The sequence below is a fragment of the Puntigrus tetrazona genome, unplaced genomic scaffold (genome assembly GCF_018831695.1).
Source record: "Puntigrus tetrazona isolate hp1 unplaced genomic scaffold, ASM1883169v1 S000001081, whole genome shotgun sequence".
In the NCBI taxonomy this organism is placed as follows: Eukaryota; Metazoa; Chordata; class Actinopteri; order Cypriniformes; family Cyprinidae; genus Puntigrus; species Puntigrus tetrazona.
In genome coordinates this window covers 305,887-327,185 of record NW_025048669.1, presented here as the reverse complement: position 1 = coordinate 327,185, position 21,299 = coordinate 305,887, and the positions used below count along the sequence as shown (strand labels likewise).

Sequence of the window (21,299 nt, the reverse complement as noted above, 5' to 3'; positions counted from 1 at the left end):
TTGTGTTCAGCACAAAGTGATCTATATGTGTACCGAGTATGTGTGCGCTATAAAGCCAGTTTTCCGGTTGTGTTCCAGGGGGCTCTGTACAGCCCCTGTGCCACACCCGGGTCCCAGCCTCTGTGGTGTCCTAATGGGAGCAGATTCCAACATGTCTGCCGATTTTCACGTTTTTGATCATGTTAAGGCCCCCAAAAAGCCCTGAAATAGTCAAAAGAAAAAATTTAATAATAATCCTTAGAAAAACAAAAGGCCCTGCACCCATTGGTTCAGGGCCCTAATGAAGGAGCCTCACTATTGTGTGTGCTAGGTGATTCTCTCCAGGCTCTCTCCAAACTGTTGTGCTGTTTTGCTAGCTGCTCAATAGTCTCCTCCAGATGGTGGCGCTGTTCCCGTTCATACTGCAGTGCACGCTGCCACCGCCGGCTGTGTGCTTCCGCTAGATCCACAAAGTCCTGGCAGGCCTGATACAAAAACCAGCCCAATCATTCAGATTCATCATTCATTTTCTGTTACAATTTGAGCGATTTTTTTAAAATAAAATGTCTATTTTTTAGGCTAAATTAATTACATTTAATATGCTAAATTAGGTAAAATTAACAAGAATGACACTAAAACGTACATTGATCATAGCATTGGAAGTGATGCGGAAGAGAGTGGCTCGCTCGTTGACGGTCTTCAGTTTATCGACGCCGTCGCTGGAGGCTCGCAGGTCCTCTAGTTCACTGAGGGAGCGCTGGAGGGCGGCTCCGTGCTTCCCTATGAGCTCGTTGCAGGTGCTGAGGTCTTCAAGCTTGCTGGCCAGAGTTTTGAGCGCCCCCTGGATCAGAGCACGATCTGGCTGGGCTAGTGGAGCCTCATCTCCAGAATCATCTGCAGAATAGTTTAATGGAGAGACAGAATATAAACGAGAAGATGATATAAGTGAAGCACTGCTTTGTTTTTAATTTGACAGAAGTTTTCTTTTTCATGAATTGTACATGCTGTATCTAGGAAAACTCAAAAAACATTGACAATATGTTTGTCCAAAGAAGTTGAACATTGAACACCAAGAAGAACAGTTGAATATACACAGCACAGCCTCATTTTCATTTGTGTCAATACAAATATGGACTGCTCCCTAGTTGAATAACCATTATTCAACTAGAAGAGGCTTAGTCATTAAAAATTTCATTAGTCGGTTAATCACAAAAAAAAAACAATAACACAGAAAGTCACAAAGTCCATAATTTGTCAAAATATTAGTAGTAGTATTAACAATTATTCTTCATCAGTAACCATTAATGAAGGTTATTTTTTCCATTTTGTTTTTGTTTTACTATTTTTTTTCCACGTTGTAAAACTGAGCCTTACAATATTTTATAAACTGCCTTTACATTTTATAAGGGGAGTACATACTTTGGAGTACATTCAAAAGTTTAAAAACCCCTGCCAAAGATTTGCAAACAAATTATTGTATGTGCAGTTTTTGTTTGTTCCTTGCAAACTGAAGGACAATTCAAAGTAACTCCAGTGATGAACAGAAAGTATGGCACATTTCTTTAAATAAAGGAAGTTAATCTGTGTTTTGATGTTTTTCAGCCAACAGAGATGGTCACTGCAGCGCTGCAGGCTGAACTAAAATAACTTTATAAATAGCACAAACGCACACAGACGCAGAGCTAGAGGGCTCTAGGGCGATAGCTAACAACTAAAACTGTCCTTTTGTGGAGGTCTTTACAATTACAAGCATATTTTCCAGCCAAGCTTAAAATGGATGCTGAAAAATGACCATAGATATGGATAGAAGCCATATGAAGAGAGAGAGAGAGAGGAGAGAGAGAGAGAGAGAGAGAGAGAGAGAGAGAGAGAGAGAACACGTTCAAACTAAAAGCAAGCAATCAGGGAGAAAGATGCAGATTTAGATGTCATTATAGAGCTGAAGGACATCATAGATGAATGTGGGCAGTGATCGAATGAGCGAGTATGAAGAAAGTTGTCATAATAACCAGCAACCCATTCAAAACATCAGGTTTCTGTGAATGAACACAGTTACCATGGAAACAAAGTCCTACGCAATTGGGAGAATGACTATTTTTAGAAGCTATAAGGAAAATGAAAAAAACTAAACAGGCTAATGCGTCTTGCTTTGCCAGCTCTCTCACACCACATGGCCATCGCTCATTGGAAAGCAGATGAAAACAGCTTGTAAATTGCATCTTGTATGACGAAAGACATTTTTGGAAGCACTGAGGCAGCCACACTGAAAAGGTAGATGTGCGACCTTTAAATGACCTGCTGCAGCCTGATTTATCAGGTGACACTGTCTATGCTATATATCAAATATGTTACGTCAGGAAATGGGGCATCACAGTTCCAACAAATATATACAGCAGCACAACCGTCTTTAACATTGATAATGATAATAAATGTCAGCATATTAGAATATCACCATATTAGAATAATTTCTGAAGGATCGTGTGACATGATAAAGTTTTAAAAAAAATATTCAGATAGGAAATGGTTATTCTAAATTGTAATACTACTTCACAACATTACTGTTTGCATCAAAACTGCAAATGTTGTTTTGTTTTTGTTTTTTTCAGTGTAATACTACTTATTTACTACGTGGCATTAGCATTATTTTGATTATTTAATTTTACATAGTAAAAATTCATTTTCTGAATATTGGTGATTGAAAATATAACAATAAAAGCAATCTGGATCTTATTTAAACCTTTGGTGATTAAGGAAAATGTGTTCATTTGTTATAAGAAAATTATGCATGTCTTTGCAATATACTGTATAGTTATTTTAAACAAACACACATTTATCACATTTAAGTCACAAAACAACTACAAGATTTTTTTTACTCAAGAGAATTTTTGAGTATTCTTCAAAATTATAAACTCACTCCTCTTATTTTTGTTATATTTTTAACAACTTTGCTAAAGCTACTTTTGTACATTTGTTAGAAAAGCTTTTTACAAGTTATATATTTTGTTAAAGTGGAGATTAACTGAACCCATCATTCACAAGGATTACAATATCACTGAAACGCCAGCTTCAATCTTTTTACCTAAACCATATATAATCCAAAGTACCTTCAGCTCAATCCAAGCAAAAGACTGCAATTTTCTGCTTATCAAAAAAACAATTGTGGCAAAGTGGATTGGTGTGGATATCTACAGAGCAGAATGAAACAGGAGAGAATGAGAACACCCCCAGTCTGATGACACACATACAGCCATTGTGTGCCTGCGTCTCCTGCCAAAGGTGCTCGACTGCCCCATCTTACATCACAGTGCCACATCTGCAGCCAGAGGGAGTCTTGAGATTGTAGGGGAATTAAAATAGAGAGCAAGAGAGGCTCACTCAGCCTCAGCAGGAGTAAGAGTAAGTGCACCAGTGCTGGAGAATCAATTAAAGATCCCCTTCCGCTGACCTGTTGGAGATACACGAGTGACTCATCTCTGAATAACCACACCTAACCTAACAGCAGATCGCAGAACAGGCAAGATTTGACATAAAAGACTGGAAGGATCTCCGAAAACAAGCCAGTTAAGTTTAATTTGTCCCGTCAGCCTGCTCACTTTGTAGTACAGATAATCTGATTTGCACCGAGTTTTGTTCTATGTTTCTCACACTTACAACACCAACACACACTTTCAGACCACACTCAAAGAAACAACTTTGACAACCAAACAATACATCAGAAAATGTTAAAATTGACTTGCATAGCATACTGTGGTTAGTCAAACATTAGTTCAGTAGGTTAACAATTTAAATCCTGAGACTAAGCTATAAGCACTAAATATATTTAGTTCGTAAAAAAGTAAGTGACCACATGCAAACATAAACATGTTATATTAAATGTGAAATGATTGATAGAGTACCCACAATGTGCATCAGAGAATCTATAAAGATACACTCTTTCCAGTGATCATAAAAAGCCACTGCATACAGAACACAAGGCTGATATTAAACCAGACTATTCCACTAAATTCATATAGTACTAAAATAAAACAAATGCTTTGTCTACTGAGACAAAAGACAAATGCGCTTGCATAAATGGCAATCAAACTTTTCTATTTTCAATTTTTCCTACCTTTTCTTGAATCAGATAAATACAAAGAAAGCAATTAGCTTATTTAGTGAAGATGATGTTAAAATGCAACGTTCCCTTTCTGTCTCCTCAGTCACCTTCCCAGCTTCCCTCCCATCCCTCTCGCTCCTGTTTTCTTTCTCGCCCTCCCTCTTTCCCCTCACACTCTCCAAACTGCATGGTGGGTGGGGCTTATTTGATCGTCACTCATTCACATTCAGCAGCACATGATATCATCTCAGTGGGAATGTGTGCAGTATGCAATCACAGAGGAGCTGGATACACAGTAAAATTATTTGTGCAAATAAAATATATGTAATATTTTTTTACCTTTGTTTTCTCAAAATACCAGGACAACGTTTTGTTAAAAAAAAAAATACATGCATTACATAAATTATTTTAAGACAAATCAGTGACTGAACAAAAAAAAAAATCTGTCTATTAAATGCAAAACAGAAATAATAAGCACATTTAATACATAATCTTTATGAGGATATAACAATTGTTTTGCATGTCATTTATAACTTTTTTTTAAAAAATATATAAAGATCATCCTGAACAATGCTACCCCCTAGTGGCATTCACTTGAAGAATGCAATGCTTTTTCAATGACTTTTTGAATATAGAAAGTCACTGCAGTTGTTTATTATACTATTTCTTACATACAATCTAATTTAATTTTTGTAATATATTATTTAGGGCTGTCATGATTTTTTTTTTTAATCCTTGATTGCATTTTGCCTGTTTCATAGAAGAGAATACATGGAACACATTATTAGACTATTTTCCATGGCTGCATGATATATTGAAAACATTTTTCAAAAGAAAGAATAAAAAGAAAGCATAATACTACTGTAAATTCACAAATGCTACAATTCGCCATTTCATCAGATTTTTAAAGTAAATCATTTATAAACTATGCAAACACAGAAGAATAGCTATCACAAGTTCAGCCTTATTAATGAGCTTTTTTATGCCTTTATTCAGTATAAAGCAGACAGGAAAGCATTAGGTGGATAGAGGACCATGAGGCTGGATTCAAACTCGGGTCACTGTTAGCGCACTAACTACAAGGCAGATTTTAAAACAAAAGTTTAAATTTTACGCATTTTGATGTACACATATTCAAGAAAATACAGTGGCTGTTCAATTTCTGTCTTTATGAAATGTCCAAATATTTACGACTAAGCAGACATTTGAACTAAATGTTGTTTAGTCAATATTAAACTAATTTCCATCACCTCATTGCTATCACTTTTGTATTTTTAAGTCATATTAAAGGCTATTATTCAGTTAGATCTATTTTTATTAACAGAGAAAACGTGTATTATACTTACCGAATTACTTGACTACTGCTAAAATAATCATTAATGACAGCCCTAATATTATTTAAGACGAAAGAACATGTGTTTTTATATAGGAAATCATTTTACTGCACATTCCTGTTCTCAGCCTTCACTACGTAGCCAACAATAAAAAGGTATGAGAATAACAAGCCTAAATAACAAGACAAGATTCTAACAAACATGCTGAAATCACTTCTAATTCAAGTTTACACATTTGTAAATAATTACTACAGTTTTCAAAATGGCATTTTGTGCAGCTCTGCACACCAACTGTATTATGAGAGGCTTTTTGGCACTGTGCCTGTCACTTACCTGAATGAGGCATCATCTGAGTAGCGTTTACTTTGGCCTGCTGCAGAGCAGAAACCCAGCGCTGACACTCGCCCTCTGAATATGCCTTCAGGTGATAGCTCCGCCCTCCACTCGTCAGCACAAAGTGACAGGTGTCGCCCACCTCTATGTGCACCGTCGCCAAGGTGATCGTGCCTCGGCAGGTGTGTGCCATTTCTGCTTGAGTCCTACAGGCAAATGTACGCATACACAAACATACACTGATGAAGTAGCTAGCTGAAAGTCATAGATCCAAAGCATCTCAAACATACTCCTATAACAGTGTTGACGGATATATTAGCCAGAATGATTAACTGGTCATTCAGCGATGCTCAACGTAACTGTGTCAGGTTGAATGAATTTAGTATTGTATATAATTGAGTAAATGTTCATTATTATTTTATTACTTTTGGCATTTTATTGTGATTTAAATACTGTAAATGTTCATTTTATTATGAGTAATGATTATAACGATTATATAAAGATTATAATGAGTTAATACATTATTGTGAGTAATTATGCTGTAAAATAATTTATTTTATAAGTCAATTTATTAATGAGTTATGATTGTGAATCATGCTTGTGTAAAAAAATATATTGAATGAATTTAGTATTGTATTTGTCATTCACTATTATTATGAGTGAATTTATGAATTTTATTGTGATAAACCATGCTGTAAATAATGTTCTATTATAATGAGGGAATATATTGAGTAATTATGCTATTAAAATGCATTAATTATAAATATTGTACACAATTACTCAAGTGAATGTAATATTGTAAATAATTGAGTAAACATTTACTATAATTATATAGGTAGTAGATAAACCTCATAACCTCACCTTCATTTCAGTGTTATTCTATAAAAATAACTTTTGAATTTATATTTTTATTGTGATAAATCATGATGTCAATAACATTTGTATTTTATTATGAGTGAATTCATTAATGAATAATTATTTTATGTGAGCTTACTGAGACTAATTATTGTGTAAAATAAGATGTTTTTGTCTTGTTATGAGTGAATTTGTTCATGTAAATAATTACTAAGTAAATAAATTAACTAAAGTGAATATATTATTTTTGGGGGGAATATATGATTTGACTTTCTTCATCTTAGCTATTTTAATCTCATTAGCTTTTACATTACATTTGATTTATTTTTCTTTTATTGATATCTCATTAGATATCAGCACTGCTGTCGACCATTGAACAATGCCAGTCAAATACATCATGCAGACTGCAGGTTTTCTGAGTCCAAGAGTGCTGAATCAGAGCATCATTAATATCGAATCCACAATAAATGCACATACACTGCAGTATAGCAAGCTGACATTTACAGCTGCAAAAGGGTACAAAATCAGTAATGTAAAAGTAATAAGATTCATAGTATTGAAAACAATACGCAAAAAAATCAAGACATATTATTTCAGTGTCCCAAAGGAGCGCAATTATGACACAACTTTAAAATCTGACAGATTTCACAGAATGTTCTTTGAAACCTTCTCAAATCATCCTGGAAACCATGATAAACAGGTTTTGCACAAACGTGACTATTGATGCAACTAAAGACCATTGTGTTTATTTTTCATTCAGTTTGAAGCATGTATAGGCTAATACATATATATATATATATATATATATATAGAGAGAGAGAGAGAGAGAGAGAGAGAGAGAGAGAGAGAGAGAGAGAGAGAGAGAGAGAGAGAGAGAGAGAGAGAGACAGAGAGAGAGAGAGAGAGAGAGAGAGAGAGAGAGAGAGAGAGAGAGCTTCTCAGTAAGGCCCTTGAAGAAGGGTGGAAACCTGATCTAGGCAAGATGCTCTCCATGTCCCCATTACTAATTATAAACAGGACAGGAAAGGCATTGTTGCAGCATGGACAACTAAGACTTGTGCTTAAATATGTCAGTGGTACGCACAGGTGCCAATACGTTTTTAATTCAAACTTATGAGCAACCCCTATCCCAAAGGTCAAATAATGTACCGCGGGTGAAAAGGGTGACACAGCAAGTTAAACGTTACCTGTAGTACGACAGGAGGCCGTTGCTCAGGACAAACCACCGGCGCTGGTAACCCTTCAGGTAGTTGGTCCATTTAAAGAGCCATCCTTTATAAGCGTCCGGGCCGGGACCCTGCACACCTGAAGGAGACGGAAGTGTCCGCACCACTAGCTCGGTCATGTTGCGCGCTGCTGTCTGCCTCACCGCTGCGGATCACACATCAGACACCTGCCTTAGCATGCACGTCCCGCCGCACTCATGCAACGCGTTGAGGGCATAAGCGACAAGTCAAATTTGCGGTCACGGCGAGGAGAGGCGGCACTTCCCAGAGATGTGATGGCAAACTGATGCTGCTGGGGGAAACACAGAGGATGACGTAGACCCATCGCGAACGCACAGATTGCTCAGAATCTGCCATATGACGTAAAGACATTAGAGAGGACGATGTGAGGAAGCACGGGCTATTAAAGGCTGAAGTATGCAACCCGAGATAAGCTTTGCATGAATGCGGCAGGGTTGCATCTGATATCGATTAGATTCCTGACCTTGCATTGTGGCATTTGGTGCTGCACAGTCATGCAGTGTTTTTCTTCTCCGGTTTATATTTGTATTACTCACGTCTTGAATGCACTGCGCTTAAATAATCACAAGATGGCGCCACAGTAAATAGTGCCAGTACCGTGTGTTTATTATTTACTCGCACTCGTGCCGTTGCGATATATATGTAAAAAAAAAAAAAAATCTGTGGAATGCGAAATTATACTTCTCAAGAGTCTTCACTCCGCTCATTGCTATATAATTACGCATGTAACTAAAACAGAACAAGTCACGACTATAAATCACGACTTGCGACTTTGTAGCAATTCTGGCAAGTCATGCCAAGTGAGTGGTAGCTAGATGTAAACAATACAGCATGGTGGACAATACGGTTCTTATGCTCATTTACAATTATTTCTATTGCCACTGGGTGTTTGTTAATCAAACACTCCCATTACGCTGCCTGCAGAGACCTTTACTTGGGGAAAACACGGGTTACGCAGCATTATTGCTAAGTAACAGCGGGAATTTTATTGGTTGGACAGATTTGTCACGGTATGATGATGGATAAGAGATTCACCTCGCCTTGCAAAATCTTCCTTGTTGATGGTATGCTAACGTTTTTGTACAACGGAACAGCTGGCATTAACATAAAATGTTTTTTTTTATGGTTCTCTAAAAAAAAAAAAAAAAAAAAGAGTTAAGAAGCAACGTTTTTTTGCTTTCCTTTTGGTTTTATTATGCTTTAAGCAACAAAAGCAAAACAATACAACATACATTGTGAAGTGAACATGGGAGAGAAAAAAAAAAAGTTTTCCAGGGCCTTCGTCATTCAAGATTTTTGAAGATGAAATTAGTTAACGACCATTTGTGTTCTAAGAGTATTATTTAAAAGTAGACAAATCTAGTCAAGCCCTCCATTCTTAAGGGAACTTATGACCAATGTATGAATGTAGTACATGATTCTCCCTTAAGAAATTAAATAAACCTGATATGATATTGTCTATATAGCTGAAGCAATATCGACAGAACAATTATACATCCAAGAAATAACACTAAGAAGCGAGGTTAATGCCACTGAATGCACACAAAAGCTCCTTAATTTATTATTACAAAGTGGTACAAACAACTTTCAAAAGTTTAACCATAGTCACAAGATTCTCCAAAAAGTCTACTTTTGATCAACATCAAGAAAGCAAAACAACAAAGGCAAGTAAAAATGTTTCCAGATGTTTATTTATTTTTTTTGATTAAATCTTTTTTGAACACTTTAAAATGACATAAGGAGCTGAATAGCATCAGCTATTTACATTATTCAGTCTCACTAAAAGATGCCACACTGTTTAGGTGAAGTAAAATTTGGACAAAAAAAAAAAAAAAAAAAGTGCATGGCAAGTATTTATAGCCATGCATTAAAAAAATATATATCTTTTTTTTTTTTTTTAATTCAACATTTTCAGACATGAAATCAGAGTAAAGCAAACAAGTGGTATTGGGAATAAAAACAAAACAAAACAAAAAAACATTTGTTCCACAAAAGCATCTGACAAGTCCAAATGGCACACAGAACACCCTGCATTTACATGTGCATCTTGTTTCAATTACAGTTCTGGACCAGAAAAGTGAGCGCATAACAAAAAAGTTCAAAAATAAAAAAAACATTCACTGAGGACTAACAGCAAAGCATTAACGAGTTCCATATTAACATTTTATAAATATGGAATTGCAACTTTAAAATGTGGACAAATGTTGACTAGCAAGTCATCCCTCAATATGGTCTTTCTCTCCGTTCCTGACGATGGTCTCCCCTGCAAAAAACACAACAACAATAAGAACAATAACAATAATAATAATAGCAACAATACTGTTCCTTTTTGTGGCTAGAAGACTGTCACATATCCACAGAAACACTCACTTCATATCCATTTTGCCAGGCGGTCCCATTCCTCGACCCCTTCTACCCATGTCATCCATAGGAGGCCCACCTCGTCCCCTTCCTCCAAAACCGCCTCTGTCCATGCCACGCCCCCCTCTGAAACCTCCCCGATCTACACCTCTACCTCCACGGAATCCACCGGGTCCCCCTGGCCCTCCACGGTCCATACCACGGCCACCACGCATCCCACCTGGTCCACCACGACCACGGTCACCACCTGACTCCCAAAAGACAATTTATGAATACTAGCAATGCAAAAATATCTGAAGCATTGTTGCTTACAGTTGAAAGCTATATGAGCTGTGAATGAAAAAGACAGTAACCTGGAGGAGGGAAGGGAGGAGGTCCAAAGCCTTCAGGTTTGGGTGCCTTGCACTGGTTACACTCCATTCTCCAGGCAAAATTCTGGTTTCCACATCCACTAAAAGTGCAAAGACTCATTAAGTCAGAGGCTGAATGCAATATATCATCACTGAGCGTCACTGCACTACTTCTGAAATACACACGCATTTGGACACTGCCAGTCTCCTGCCCTTTGTTGCATGTTTCCTCCAGTAGGTCCTCCACGGCCCATTCCCCTGGGACCCCCACGCGGCATGAATCCTCCTCTATCACCACCTCTACCCATACTACCACGACCCATCATTCCTGCAAGAATAAAGCTGGTTAGAGAAAATTTTAGTTCATAAATGGAAAACTTAAGAGACTTCCTTTTGGTTCTAAATCCTTATATACCTCCTCGTCCCATCATGCCACCTCGGTCTCCTCTCATTGGCATGCCCCCACGCATCATTCCCATCATAGGTTTGCGTCGGGCCATGGAAACCTTTAACTTCTTCCCCTGGAAATCTTTGCCTAAAGGGTAAACATTATCTTGAGGACTTGAGACGAAAAAACAAAGACTCTACACAGATTTCAGTTAAGTTCCTCTTACCATCAAACCACTCAACTGCTGCCTTTGCAGAGGGAGGCTCTTCATAGGACAAGGTAGCGTCACCTTTAGGTTTCCCAGTCTCTTTATCTGTATATATGTTCACAGCAGGCAGACCTGTCCGTTTGTTTATCTTAGAAAGTAAAAACATAAAAAAAAATCAAGATTCCAATAGGAAAAAATATTTGGCGCAAAGTGTAAGCCAACCCTTTTAGGTATTAGATAGCATCATGGAAAAACTAGCCATCAATCCTTCCAAATCTATTTCATGTTATTAAACAAAACAAAACAAAAAAAGGTACCCTGATGATTCCACTGTGCTTGAAAAAGTCAGCAACTTCTTCCAATGTAGCATTCTCAGTCAGCCCAGTGATGTAGATAGTGCTGTTTTCAGAGTCATCCTGCTCCTCTGGACGCCCTTTAGAGAACAGACAGTGTGTTTGAAGAAAGAAAAGTTGATAAAGATGCACAAATAAAAGTTCCCAAATCAAATCTTACCTGTGTCACCATCTGCTTCAGGTTTTCATCAAGCAGGACACCAGGAGAAAAAGAAAGCGAGAAATAAGTAAGTTTACAAGTTTCTCAAGTACCTGACATTATTATGCTACCATTTTCTGGTCAAGACTTCCCTCGGCACACTCTTTCTGACCATTCAAAGTCATAAAATGACAAAATACCATGATGCTGTTGACCCAAGAATGGTTCAATTGTGAAAAAGTATTTAGTGGAAACTATTTGAAAGTTACATAACTTATTTCAGTGTGCCTTTAATACAAAAATATTTTCAAAAACCCTTGAAAAACCAACGACCCAAACTGGACTCCATACCTGATATAGTCTTATATTGAATAAAATGGTACACACTGAAATGGTGATACGCTACATAGCTGGGTAGGCCAGTTACCATTAACTCCTGATTATGAGGGCAAAAGTAACCTTTGGCTGGAGTCCAGACTATATACACCAATAAAAGTACATCTGAACCATTCCTATACAACCAATAGAAAAAGTTGAAAACTCTTAATTCTAGCCGGCAGTATAGCTTTGCAAGGCATTAATTATTTCCCTTCTGAAAAACACCCATAAAAGTTAAGAGAATTCTAGTGTATGGTCTTGTGATTCTCATTAAACTTACCACCAGGCTTAATGAAGCCACCTCTGTCTCCAGCGATGCTGGGGGGAATAAGCGAAGATATGAAGGTGATATCCCTTAAAACAGCCACTTCGGTACCACAAAAAGGGTAATGGGGGGTATTTTCACAGCTCTAACTGACTCTTAACCCTCAACAAGGCCCCCTTATAAAAACTATATTGCTGAGACTAACACTCAGTTGGAGTGCTGTGGAATTACAATGTCTTTGTAATGGGCCTGACTTGCTCAACTTAAAATATTTTGACATTAGTGGCTGAACAGTATTGGGGTTGTATAGAGCAGAAGTGAGGGTTGATCTATTGTTGGTGGAAAACCCCAAGAATTTGTATACTGAAATAATTAAATTTCAAATGCAGACACAGCCTTGCTACTGACTCTAAATGAAAGCGAGACCATGCAATATTCTTATTAATTTCTTAACTTATACCCAAATGTTAAATATTGGCTTTCAAGGATCTAACTGCATGTTGGTGGCAGCTGCACCAAAAATGCAGGAGTAGCCTGTTCGTGGCTGCATCTGAAACAATCTGCTTACATAAAGCTGGTACATGCATTTCAGTCAAAAAGAAAGTGGGTAAACCTTAACTCCACCTTTCTCTTTACAGAAATATTTCCGATATATTACACAACACAAAAAGCTATCAAAACACTTTTGTAAATAGAGTAAATTTGTATGTTTAGATAACTATTACACATTTATTTGGTTGCAAAAAAAAAAAAAAAAAAAAAAAAAAAAAAAAAAAGATTCTCATTCTTGTAGGAAAAACACCTCTTGACACCACCAACTTTAAGTCCCATTTTCAAAAGGCTGCTGGCCCAGACTCAGAACTGAGTAGTGGTACTGTAAAAGTATTGATACATGGCTCTCACTTTGTTACCTGTAGCGTATAAATGCGACAAAGCATGTTAAAGAAAAGGTTTCATAATGCACAAGACAATTGCAATCCAAATGTGTGACAAAGAAAACATACCCTTTTTAATAGGTAAATGAATGCAGTGCATTTTTACCATTCTGAGCTTACATTCATAAACAAAACTGTTAGCTAACTTGGAAAGTAGTACAAGGTCAGTTAAATAATTCAAATAATACATTTTAATACGCTCAGCAGGGTACACATTCCAGATAATATTAAAGGGATTCTGTATTAACAGTTTTGTATCGAGAATCACTGCATTCACTTTCATATTTAGTTTGTTAGCTTCCTTCTTCTGGCAGTGAAAGTGATCTTTGGAATCCAATATGGTTAATATGAAAAAAAACATTAATTTTATACAAACTACACCTATTAGAAATTTATGCTAATGATAGTCAATGTTACCCATTTTATCACATCTGTGTCTTTCAAAAATAACCTTAAATTTCACAGAGTAAATAAGTAAAAAAAAAACAACTAAAGACTAGTTGACAATTCTCTACCTGCAAAATCTGTGATTTGCAGGGATATCAACTAAATTCCATTTGGACTAATTTATTGATACACCTGAAACCTAAACTAACACACTATGCATTGACAATCTTATTTATAACCATTTGGAGCATAGGTCTTATGAACTTTGCTTTCCCAATGTTTATTATCATGTTTCTTACTTTAACATCTTAAATCCTTATGAGTAATTAAAATCCCTCAAATATATTTTATAATAAAGGGAACGTGATTAAAATTATCTATTTTTCCCCCTAAAGCAAACTTTCAATCTTACCTTAGGCCATAATGAGGCAGGGCTGAGAGCAGCAGCACTTTCAAGGATTTTACATCAGTTTGGCATCTTTTCAAAACAATTGTGTGAATTTGATTTACTTAAGATTGTGATATCATTTGTTTGAATACATTTTAAAATTTCCAATGATTCAAGCTGTGACTCCAAATAATAAAGTATATTTCTGACAACTGAAGTACAGCACGGCTCTCAGCCTAGTATGGCCCTCTTTCAGCTCCTGTCTAAGGGAAAGAGAGGTGAGGTGAAACTGCATAAAAGCACACTTACCCCATGCCTCCACGGCTCATGCCCCCTCGCATGCCACCACCTCCTCGCATCATCCCCCGGTCAAACCCACCCCGGCCGCGCCCGCGGTTCTCCCCCCCACCCATGCCTCGGCCCTCTCCAGGGCCCCCATATCCTCCAGATTCAGGACCCGAATAGCCACCTCCGCCCATGCCATTCTGATGGTCCTGTCTGTAATTTCCTGTGAAAAAAAAGTGTATAACTAATGCAGAGTCTGGCAAAAAGACCACGGGTTAAAGAAAAAAAAAAAAAAAAAAAAAAAAAAGTCTCATCCTAGAATTTTTTTTTTCCGGGGTTGGGAAAAGGGATGCAGCACATGCAAAGCATGTAATGGCTGTGGTAATTTTAACATTTGAAAACATACTGTGGCAAATTGTTGCTTTCCTTATTCAAAGCTGTTTTTTCATAAATATATGCTTGACCTGAAGAATAAAAATTACAAATATATGAGTTATATCACCGCTTATCAACACGCAAGCTCAGAAACTTATTTTGAAATTTCAATCTACAATAAATGGCTTATATTAAATAGATTAGAAATAGGTTGATGTATTCCCCTGTGTTGGCAAAAATGTTATGCATACAACAGATAATACACAATTTCCTGAATGAATAAATGGATGGAAGGATGAATAAACACACACACCCCTAACATTTTTGGCTCTATACACCACCACAATAGATTTGAAATTAAACGAACAAGATATGCTTTAACTGCAGTCAGCTTTAATTTGAGGGTATTTACATCCAAATCAGGTGATCGGTGTAGTAATTATGACAGTTTGCATATGTGCCTCCCACTAGTTAAGGCACCAAAAGTAATGGGACAGAATAATAATAATAATGATAATAATAATGAAAAAAACTTTCACTTCTTAATACTTGGTTGTAAATCTGGGTTTCATCCCTGGTGATGCTCTGCCAGGCCTCTACTGCAACTGTCTTCAGTTCCTGCTTGTTCTTGGGGCATTTTCCCTACAGTTTTGGCCATTGCATATCATTCCACTTCTTCCCCTTCAAAAACGCTTTGATTGCTTTTGCCGTACGCTTTGGGTCATTGTCCATCTGTACTGTAAAGCGCAGTCCAATGCGTTCTGAAGCATTTGGCTGAATATGAGCAGATAATATTTCCCGAAACACTTCAGAATTCATCCTGCTGCTTTTGTCAGCTGTCACATCATCAATAAATACAAGAGAACCAGTTCCATTGGCAGCCATACATGCCCACACCATGACACTACCTCCACGCTTCACTGACAAGGTGGTATGCTTAGGATCATGAGCAATTCCTTTACTTCTCCACACTCTCCCCTTTCCATCACAAGTTGATCTTGGTCTCATCTATATATAGGATGTTGTTCCAGAATTTTTAGATGTTAAATGTTGCGACCTGTTTTTGAGGCTCACCAATGGTTTACATCTTGTGGTGAACCCTCTGTATTAACTCTGGTGAAGCCTTCTCTTGATTGTTGACTTTGACACACATACACCTACCACCTGGAGAGTGTTCTTGATCTGGCAAACTGTCGTGAAGGGTGTTTTCTTCACCAGGGAAAGAATTCTTCAGTCATCCACCACAGTTGATTTCCATGGTCTTTCGGGTCTTTTGGTTGTAATGAACTCACCGGTGCATTTCTTCGGTTTAAGAATGTTCAAACTGTTGTTTTAGCCATGCCTAATGTTTTTGCTATCTCTCTGATGGGTTAGTTTTATTTTTTTCAGCCTAATGATGGCTTGCTTCACTTGAGTGACAGCTCTTTGGATCTAATCTTGAGAGTTGATAGCAACAGATTCCAAATGTAAATAGTACACTTGAAACAAACTCTGGACATTTTATCTGACATTGTAATTGGGATAATGAGGGAATAACACACACATAGCCATGGAACAGCTTAGAAGCCAATTACATTGGTCCCTTAACAAGTGGGATGCACATATGCAAACTGTTGTAATTTCTACACCTTATTTAGATGTAAATACCCTTAAAATTAAATCTGACAGTCTGCAGTTAAAGCATATCTTATTTGTTTCATTTCAAATTCATTGTGGTGGTGTATAGAACCAAAATTTTTAGAATAGTGTCGATGTGCCAATATTTATGGACCTGACTGTATGCATGTATGTATACACTCACAGGCCACTTTATTAGGTATAACTGCTCGTTAACGCAAATTTCTAATCAGCCAATTACATGGCAGCAACTCAATACATTTAGGCATGTACACATCGTCAAGACGATCTGCTGCAGTTCAAACCGAGCATCAGAATGGGGAAGAAAGGTGATTTAAATGACTTTGAACGTGGCATGGTTGTTGGTGCCAGACAGGCTCGTCTGAGTATTTCAGAAATTGCTGATCTACTGGGATTTTCACGCACAACCCTCTGTAGAGGTTACAGAGAATGGTCCGAAAAAGAAAATATCCAGTTAGTGGCAGTTCTGTGGGCGCAAATGCCTTGTTGATGCCAGAGGAGAATGGTTCAAGCTGATAAAAAGGCAACAGTAACTCAAATAACCACTTGTTACAACCGAGGTATGCAGAAGAGCATCTCTGAACGCACAACACGTCAAACCTTGAGAAAGATGCAACAGAAGACCACACCGGGTGCCACTACTGTCAGCTAAGAACAGGAAACTGAGACTACAATTTGCATAGGCCTGAGTATTGTTGCTGACCATGTCCATCCCTTTATGACCACAGTGTACCCATCTTCTGATGGCTACTTGCAGCAGGATAACGCGCCATGTAATAAAGTGCAAATCATCTCAGACTGGTTTCTTGAACATGACAATGAGTTCACTGTACTCAAATGGCCTCCACAGTCACCAGATCTCAATCAAATAGAGCACCTTTGGGATGGAATGGGAAATTTGCATCATGGATGTGCAGCCGACAAATCTGCAACTGCGTGATGCTATCATGTCAATATGGACCAAAATCTCTGAGGATTGTTTCCAATACCTTGTTGAATCTATGCCACAAAGGATTAACGCAGTTCTGAAGGTAAAAGGGGGTCAAACCCGGTGCTAGTAAGGTGTACCTAATAAAGTGGCCGGTGATCGAGCGAGTGTGATTGCGTGTATGTATGCATGTATTTAAAAACTTTAAATTTAGGCCCATCCATATTATACACAAACTAAAGCATGGATGACACTGTGCATTTTTAGGCTCTACCATCACACTATGATGACAATATATGAACACAAATATCATCCAGCTGCTTTGAGTGTCACTACATTAGCATTTACACTGTACTTCTTCACCCGTCAAGCCATAAAAATATAATATTTGCTTTAATGTGAAGAAACTGTGACAGAAATATATTAAGACTCAATGTAACAATGATACTGCTATTGAAAGCACTACTAGTAAACAGTAATAATTTTTAAGAAATAAAAAACATTAACATAAACATTTTAAACATTAAAATCGAAACAAGAACCGAATTGAGAGCATGTGAATCGATACCTAGCTCAACTGCCAAGCTACTACAAGCACACTCACCATACTGGTTGGTTGGTTTATACTCTGACTGCCCATAGCCTCCCCCAGTACCGCCCTGCTGCCCATACTGGCTAGCAGGGGGCTGTCCATAGGACCCAGAAGGTGGGGCGTAGCTGGAAGGTGGGGCCTGTTGTTGCTGGGGAGGAGTCTGTTGATATCCTCCCTGCTGGCTGTAGGAGCTCTGCTGTCCGTAACCTCCTTGTTGGCCCTGGTATCCTCCCTGCTGCTGCTGAGAATAGGAGTTTTGCTGAGGCTGCTGGGAATACGAGTTCTGCTCATATCCAGAGGGCTGCTGGCTGCCAGAACTGTAGCTGCTTAAGATGACAAATTACAATCAGTGACCACTGCAAAAACTTTGAGGAATTCAACAAAGTAAGCCCAATACCTGGGGGGTGCAGCAGATGCAGGCTGATGTCCATATCCAGGATATGCAGACTGGGCACCGTAGCTGGCCTGCCCACTATAAGAGGTCTGGTTACTGCTGGTTGATGTGGCTGCAGCTGTGGAGGAATCGTAGCTGCTGCCTCCATATCCCTGCACAGGCTGACTGTAGCTCTGCGGTGTGGTCGGAGTGGCATTATAACCACCTACAAAAGAGAAGAAATAAAAACTAAATCACTGAATAAACTGCTTGGAGATATTGACTTTAGTTTAAATTCCACAAAATGAATCCACCGAAAAAGATACAAAACAAACAACGCACTACTGGCGGGTGGCTGCTGTCCATATGATGATCCATATGGCTGCTGGCCATAACTGCTTGAGGATCCACTGGTTTGGGAGTAGGTTGAGTCAGCTGGTTGGCTGTATGAACTGTAGCTTTGCTGTTGACCATATGACTGCTACACAACACAGAAGAAAGCATATACTAAATCACTTGCACCAGGCTCAATCAATAACTCTTTTTATAAAACATATCTTCATAAAAAGTATATATACACATTAAAAAAAAATGTTTAAGGTTACCGATTACCTGAGTGCCCTGTCCATAACCCTGCTGAGAGGGCTGGGCTGCATAAGAGCTGTACCTGTTAATTAAAAAACAACAGTTACATACGGGATTGCCTCATCTTTCCATGACTATATGTTAATGTTCCAGTTCTTTATTAGGGAATAAAGACAAAACCATCTTTATAAAGACATAGGCCTAAAACACAATTTTATAACCAGGAGAACACTATTTTTATACATACCCCTGCTGGCCTCCAGCTTGTCCGTAATTGTTGTAATCTGCGAGAAAAAAAAATTAAACATTTAAAATTTAATAAACTTTGAGTCAAGAGTCAAATAAAGGCATAGCTCAGATACACCTAAAACGTCCATCTTGGTTTCCTTCAAAACACAAATGAAAGAATATATATATTAATATATATATATATATATATATATATATATATATATATATATATATATATATATATATATATATATATATTTAAAACGAAATAGTTTTGAAAAACACTCCAACGGGGTGGTAACAATGAGCACGCGTCGCACACAAACAAGACAAAAAGCAGTGGAAAATGCTAAGTCTATTGCTGTACAACAGTTGTTGAAATTAATATTACAGAATCAAACATAACAGCGGACAATTAGGATACATCTAACAATGAGCCCGCCTCTTTAGCTCGAGCGTTGCCAAGCAACTGAGCGGCGCATGTAAATAGGTGCGCAAAATTAAATAAGAGAAGTATACAATAATTAAGATAAATTTGTGTGGTAACAGCCAAAGAGACGACTTGGAAGTGTCCGAAGCAAAGCGTAATGTAAAATACCGCAGTTTCGACCCCTCCCCCATTTTCACGCGCAGACAAACGGGACCGGTTCGAACCACACCGGCAAACACACAAAAAACATAAACATTATTTAACATATTCTTCACGTTTTATGAGACATATAACTTACTCTACCACGGCAAAAAAAAAAAACTTGCAGCAAAACGTATATCCACATTTCTATATTTTTCAAATCCTTTATAATTTACTAAATACTACAAAAGATATAAAGTATCTCATACCTGCAGCAGACGCCATTTCGTATGCCTTTGGTTGAGCAAACTGAGCATGCGCGGATGACACATTTCAAACGCTACCATTTAATTAAGCGGGGGTGGACGTTTATTGTAAAGGTTATAATTTAGTGATTATTTGATATGGAATCCTATATATTTGCCCAAAGGTTAACGTTTGATGCATTTGTTTGGCAAAGCCAAGCATATAGGATAGAAGCGAAATATAGCGAAATTACATATGTTTGTTAATGGATTCGTCCTGAGGATCGACAGAACGACCTACTTAACCGTTAACCCGTTTCAATAAATCCTTTGTAAAAGGGGCGACGGATGAATGCGTGTATAAGCACCAATCTGCACTATTTATATAATAATAGCTTGTTTATGAGAGACTAAAACGCAATTGTAAATGTATAGTGTTGATGAAAAACACACTGCAAACAAAATTGTAATCCAGGCATTCTTGAGACATTGGACAAAAAGGTTTAAATGTTATGAGGGAATAATAATAGCATGTATTTAACAAAATTACCCCATCTTATTTTTATTTTCTCATTGTACCTGAGTCTATGACTCTTATTGTTCTCTCACAACATCTAAAACAATGTGTCCACTTAGAAGGGTTCAATCATTAATATGCATCAAAACTAATAAAAATATTTTTTAATGATTAAAAAAAATGTTTTATGAAAAGCAACACTTCTCATATCAAAGCAAGGTTGTTCTTCAGTGGCTGCTTGTTTCATAAGGTTTCAAAGTCGTGTCCCCATTTTTTGTAAACACCGCCAAACATTTATTATTAAAATGTAATAAAATCAGGTAATATCAAGGGCAGCTGTCACTCTAAAAGACCCCCTCGCCACATTCCCTCTTTGCAGAGTACATCACTGTCAGGCAGGCTCTGCTGTCTTGTAGTTTTAGAATATTCTAAATCCTAATGTTATTATTCCCTGTGTCACAACCATGATATATGAGCACCATCTTCCAATTTTTGAGGAAATGATTAAAAACAGTTAGATCATCTTATTCTCCTGAAGCAAGTTCCATTAGCATCTAGCATCAACAGAAAAAAACCAAAATGAAACATTTTGTTTTCCAATGATATATAAAAACAATATAACTCTTGAATAAAATCTTTATAAACAATAACATACTGTTTTTGTTGTGTTTGTTTCAATACAGTAATTGATTGATTTAATGTATGTGATAGTTAACTACAAATTAACATTTTCATCACCACTGTCAGATCTGTCATATGAATATCTTGATAATATTTTATTGTGATATTTTATATATATTGTGAAATTGTTGGTCATATGTGAACCTGCTAACTTGACAATGTGTTTTGAAATGTTAAAAACATCCTGAATGTTATTAAACATAAAGTTGAAATTATATTACATAAAGATAAAAAGCACATTTTATAAAAAGAAAAAAGTGAAACATTGGGAGGTTGAATAGT

The 21,299-nt window shown here is 37.3% G+C and overlaps 2 protein-coding genes across 6 annotated transcripts in view; both read right to left on the bottom strand.

The window, feature by feature from the left end:
• Positions 1 to 8,360, bottom strand: part of osbp2a (oxysterol binding protein 2a) — a 31,428-nt gene extending 23,068 nt beyond the window's left edge. For 2 of the 3 annotated variants that reach the window (XM_043234161.1, XM_043234162.1), the window contains exons 1-4: positions 7,785 to 8,360; positions 5,743 to 5,948; positions 623 to 873; positions 296 to 464 (exon numbers count right to left, since the gene is read on the bottom strand). In XM_043234161.1, coding sequence (XP_043090096.1) covers positions 296 to 464; positions 623 to 873; positions 5,743 to 5,948; positions 7,785 to 7,942 — 784 coding nt within the window. In that variant the 5' untranslated portion in view covers positions 7,943 to 8,360. Of the gene's footprint in view, positions 1 to 295; positions 465 to 622; positions 874 to 4,087; positions 4,223 to 5,742; positions 5,949 to 7,784 lie in introns of those variants that run through there. The other variant, XM_043234163.1, reaches the window with a different exon arrangement.
• Positions 8,361 to 9,517: 1,157 nt separating this feature from the next.
• Positions 9,518 to 19,882, bottom strand: ewsr1a (EWS RNA-binding protein 1a). 3 transcript variants are annotated; one of them, XM_043234172.1, is made up of 16 exons: positions 19,844 to 19,882; positions 19,020 to 19,056; positions 18,800 to 18,854; positions 18,530 to 18,668; positions 18,212 to 18,413; positions 17,827 to 18,140; positions 14,306 to 14,504; positions 12,302 to 12,339; positions 11,665 to 11,679; positions 11,469 to 11,584; positions 11,170 to 11,299; positions 10,971 to 11,090; positions 10,742 to 10,883; positions 10,559 to 10,656; positions 10,215 to 10,452; positions 9,518 to 10,107 (listed from the first exon to the last, which is right to left on the bottom strand). In XM_043234172.1, the coding sequence occupies exons 1-16, from the start codon at positions 19,857 to 19,859 to the stop codon at positions 10,068 to 10,070; spliced, it is 1,899 nt and encodes a 632-aa protein (XP_043090107.1). In that variant the 5' UTR covers positions 19,860 to 19,882; the 3' UTR covers positions 9,518 to 10,067. The 3 variants fall into 3 exon arrangements, with proteins under 3 accessions (XP_043090107.1, XP_043090108.1, XP_043090109.1); XM_043234173.1 differs by having other exon boundaries at positions 11,665 to 11,676; positions 19,844 to 19,867; XM_043234174.1 differs by having other exon boundaries at positions 17,827 to 18,137; positions 19,844 to 19,867.
• Between the last annotated feature and the right edge of the window lie 1,417 nt (positions 19,883 to 21,299).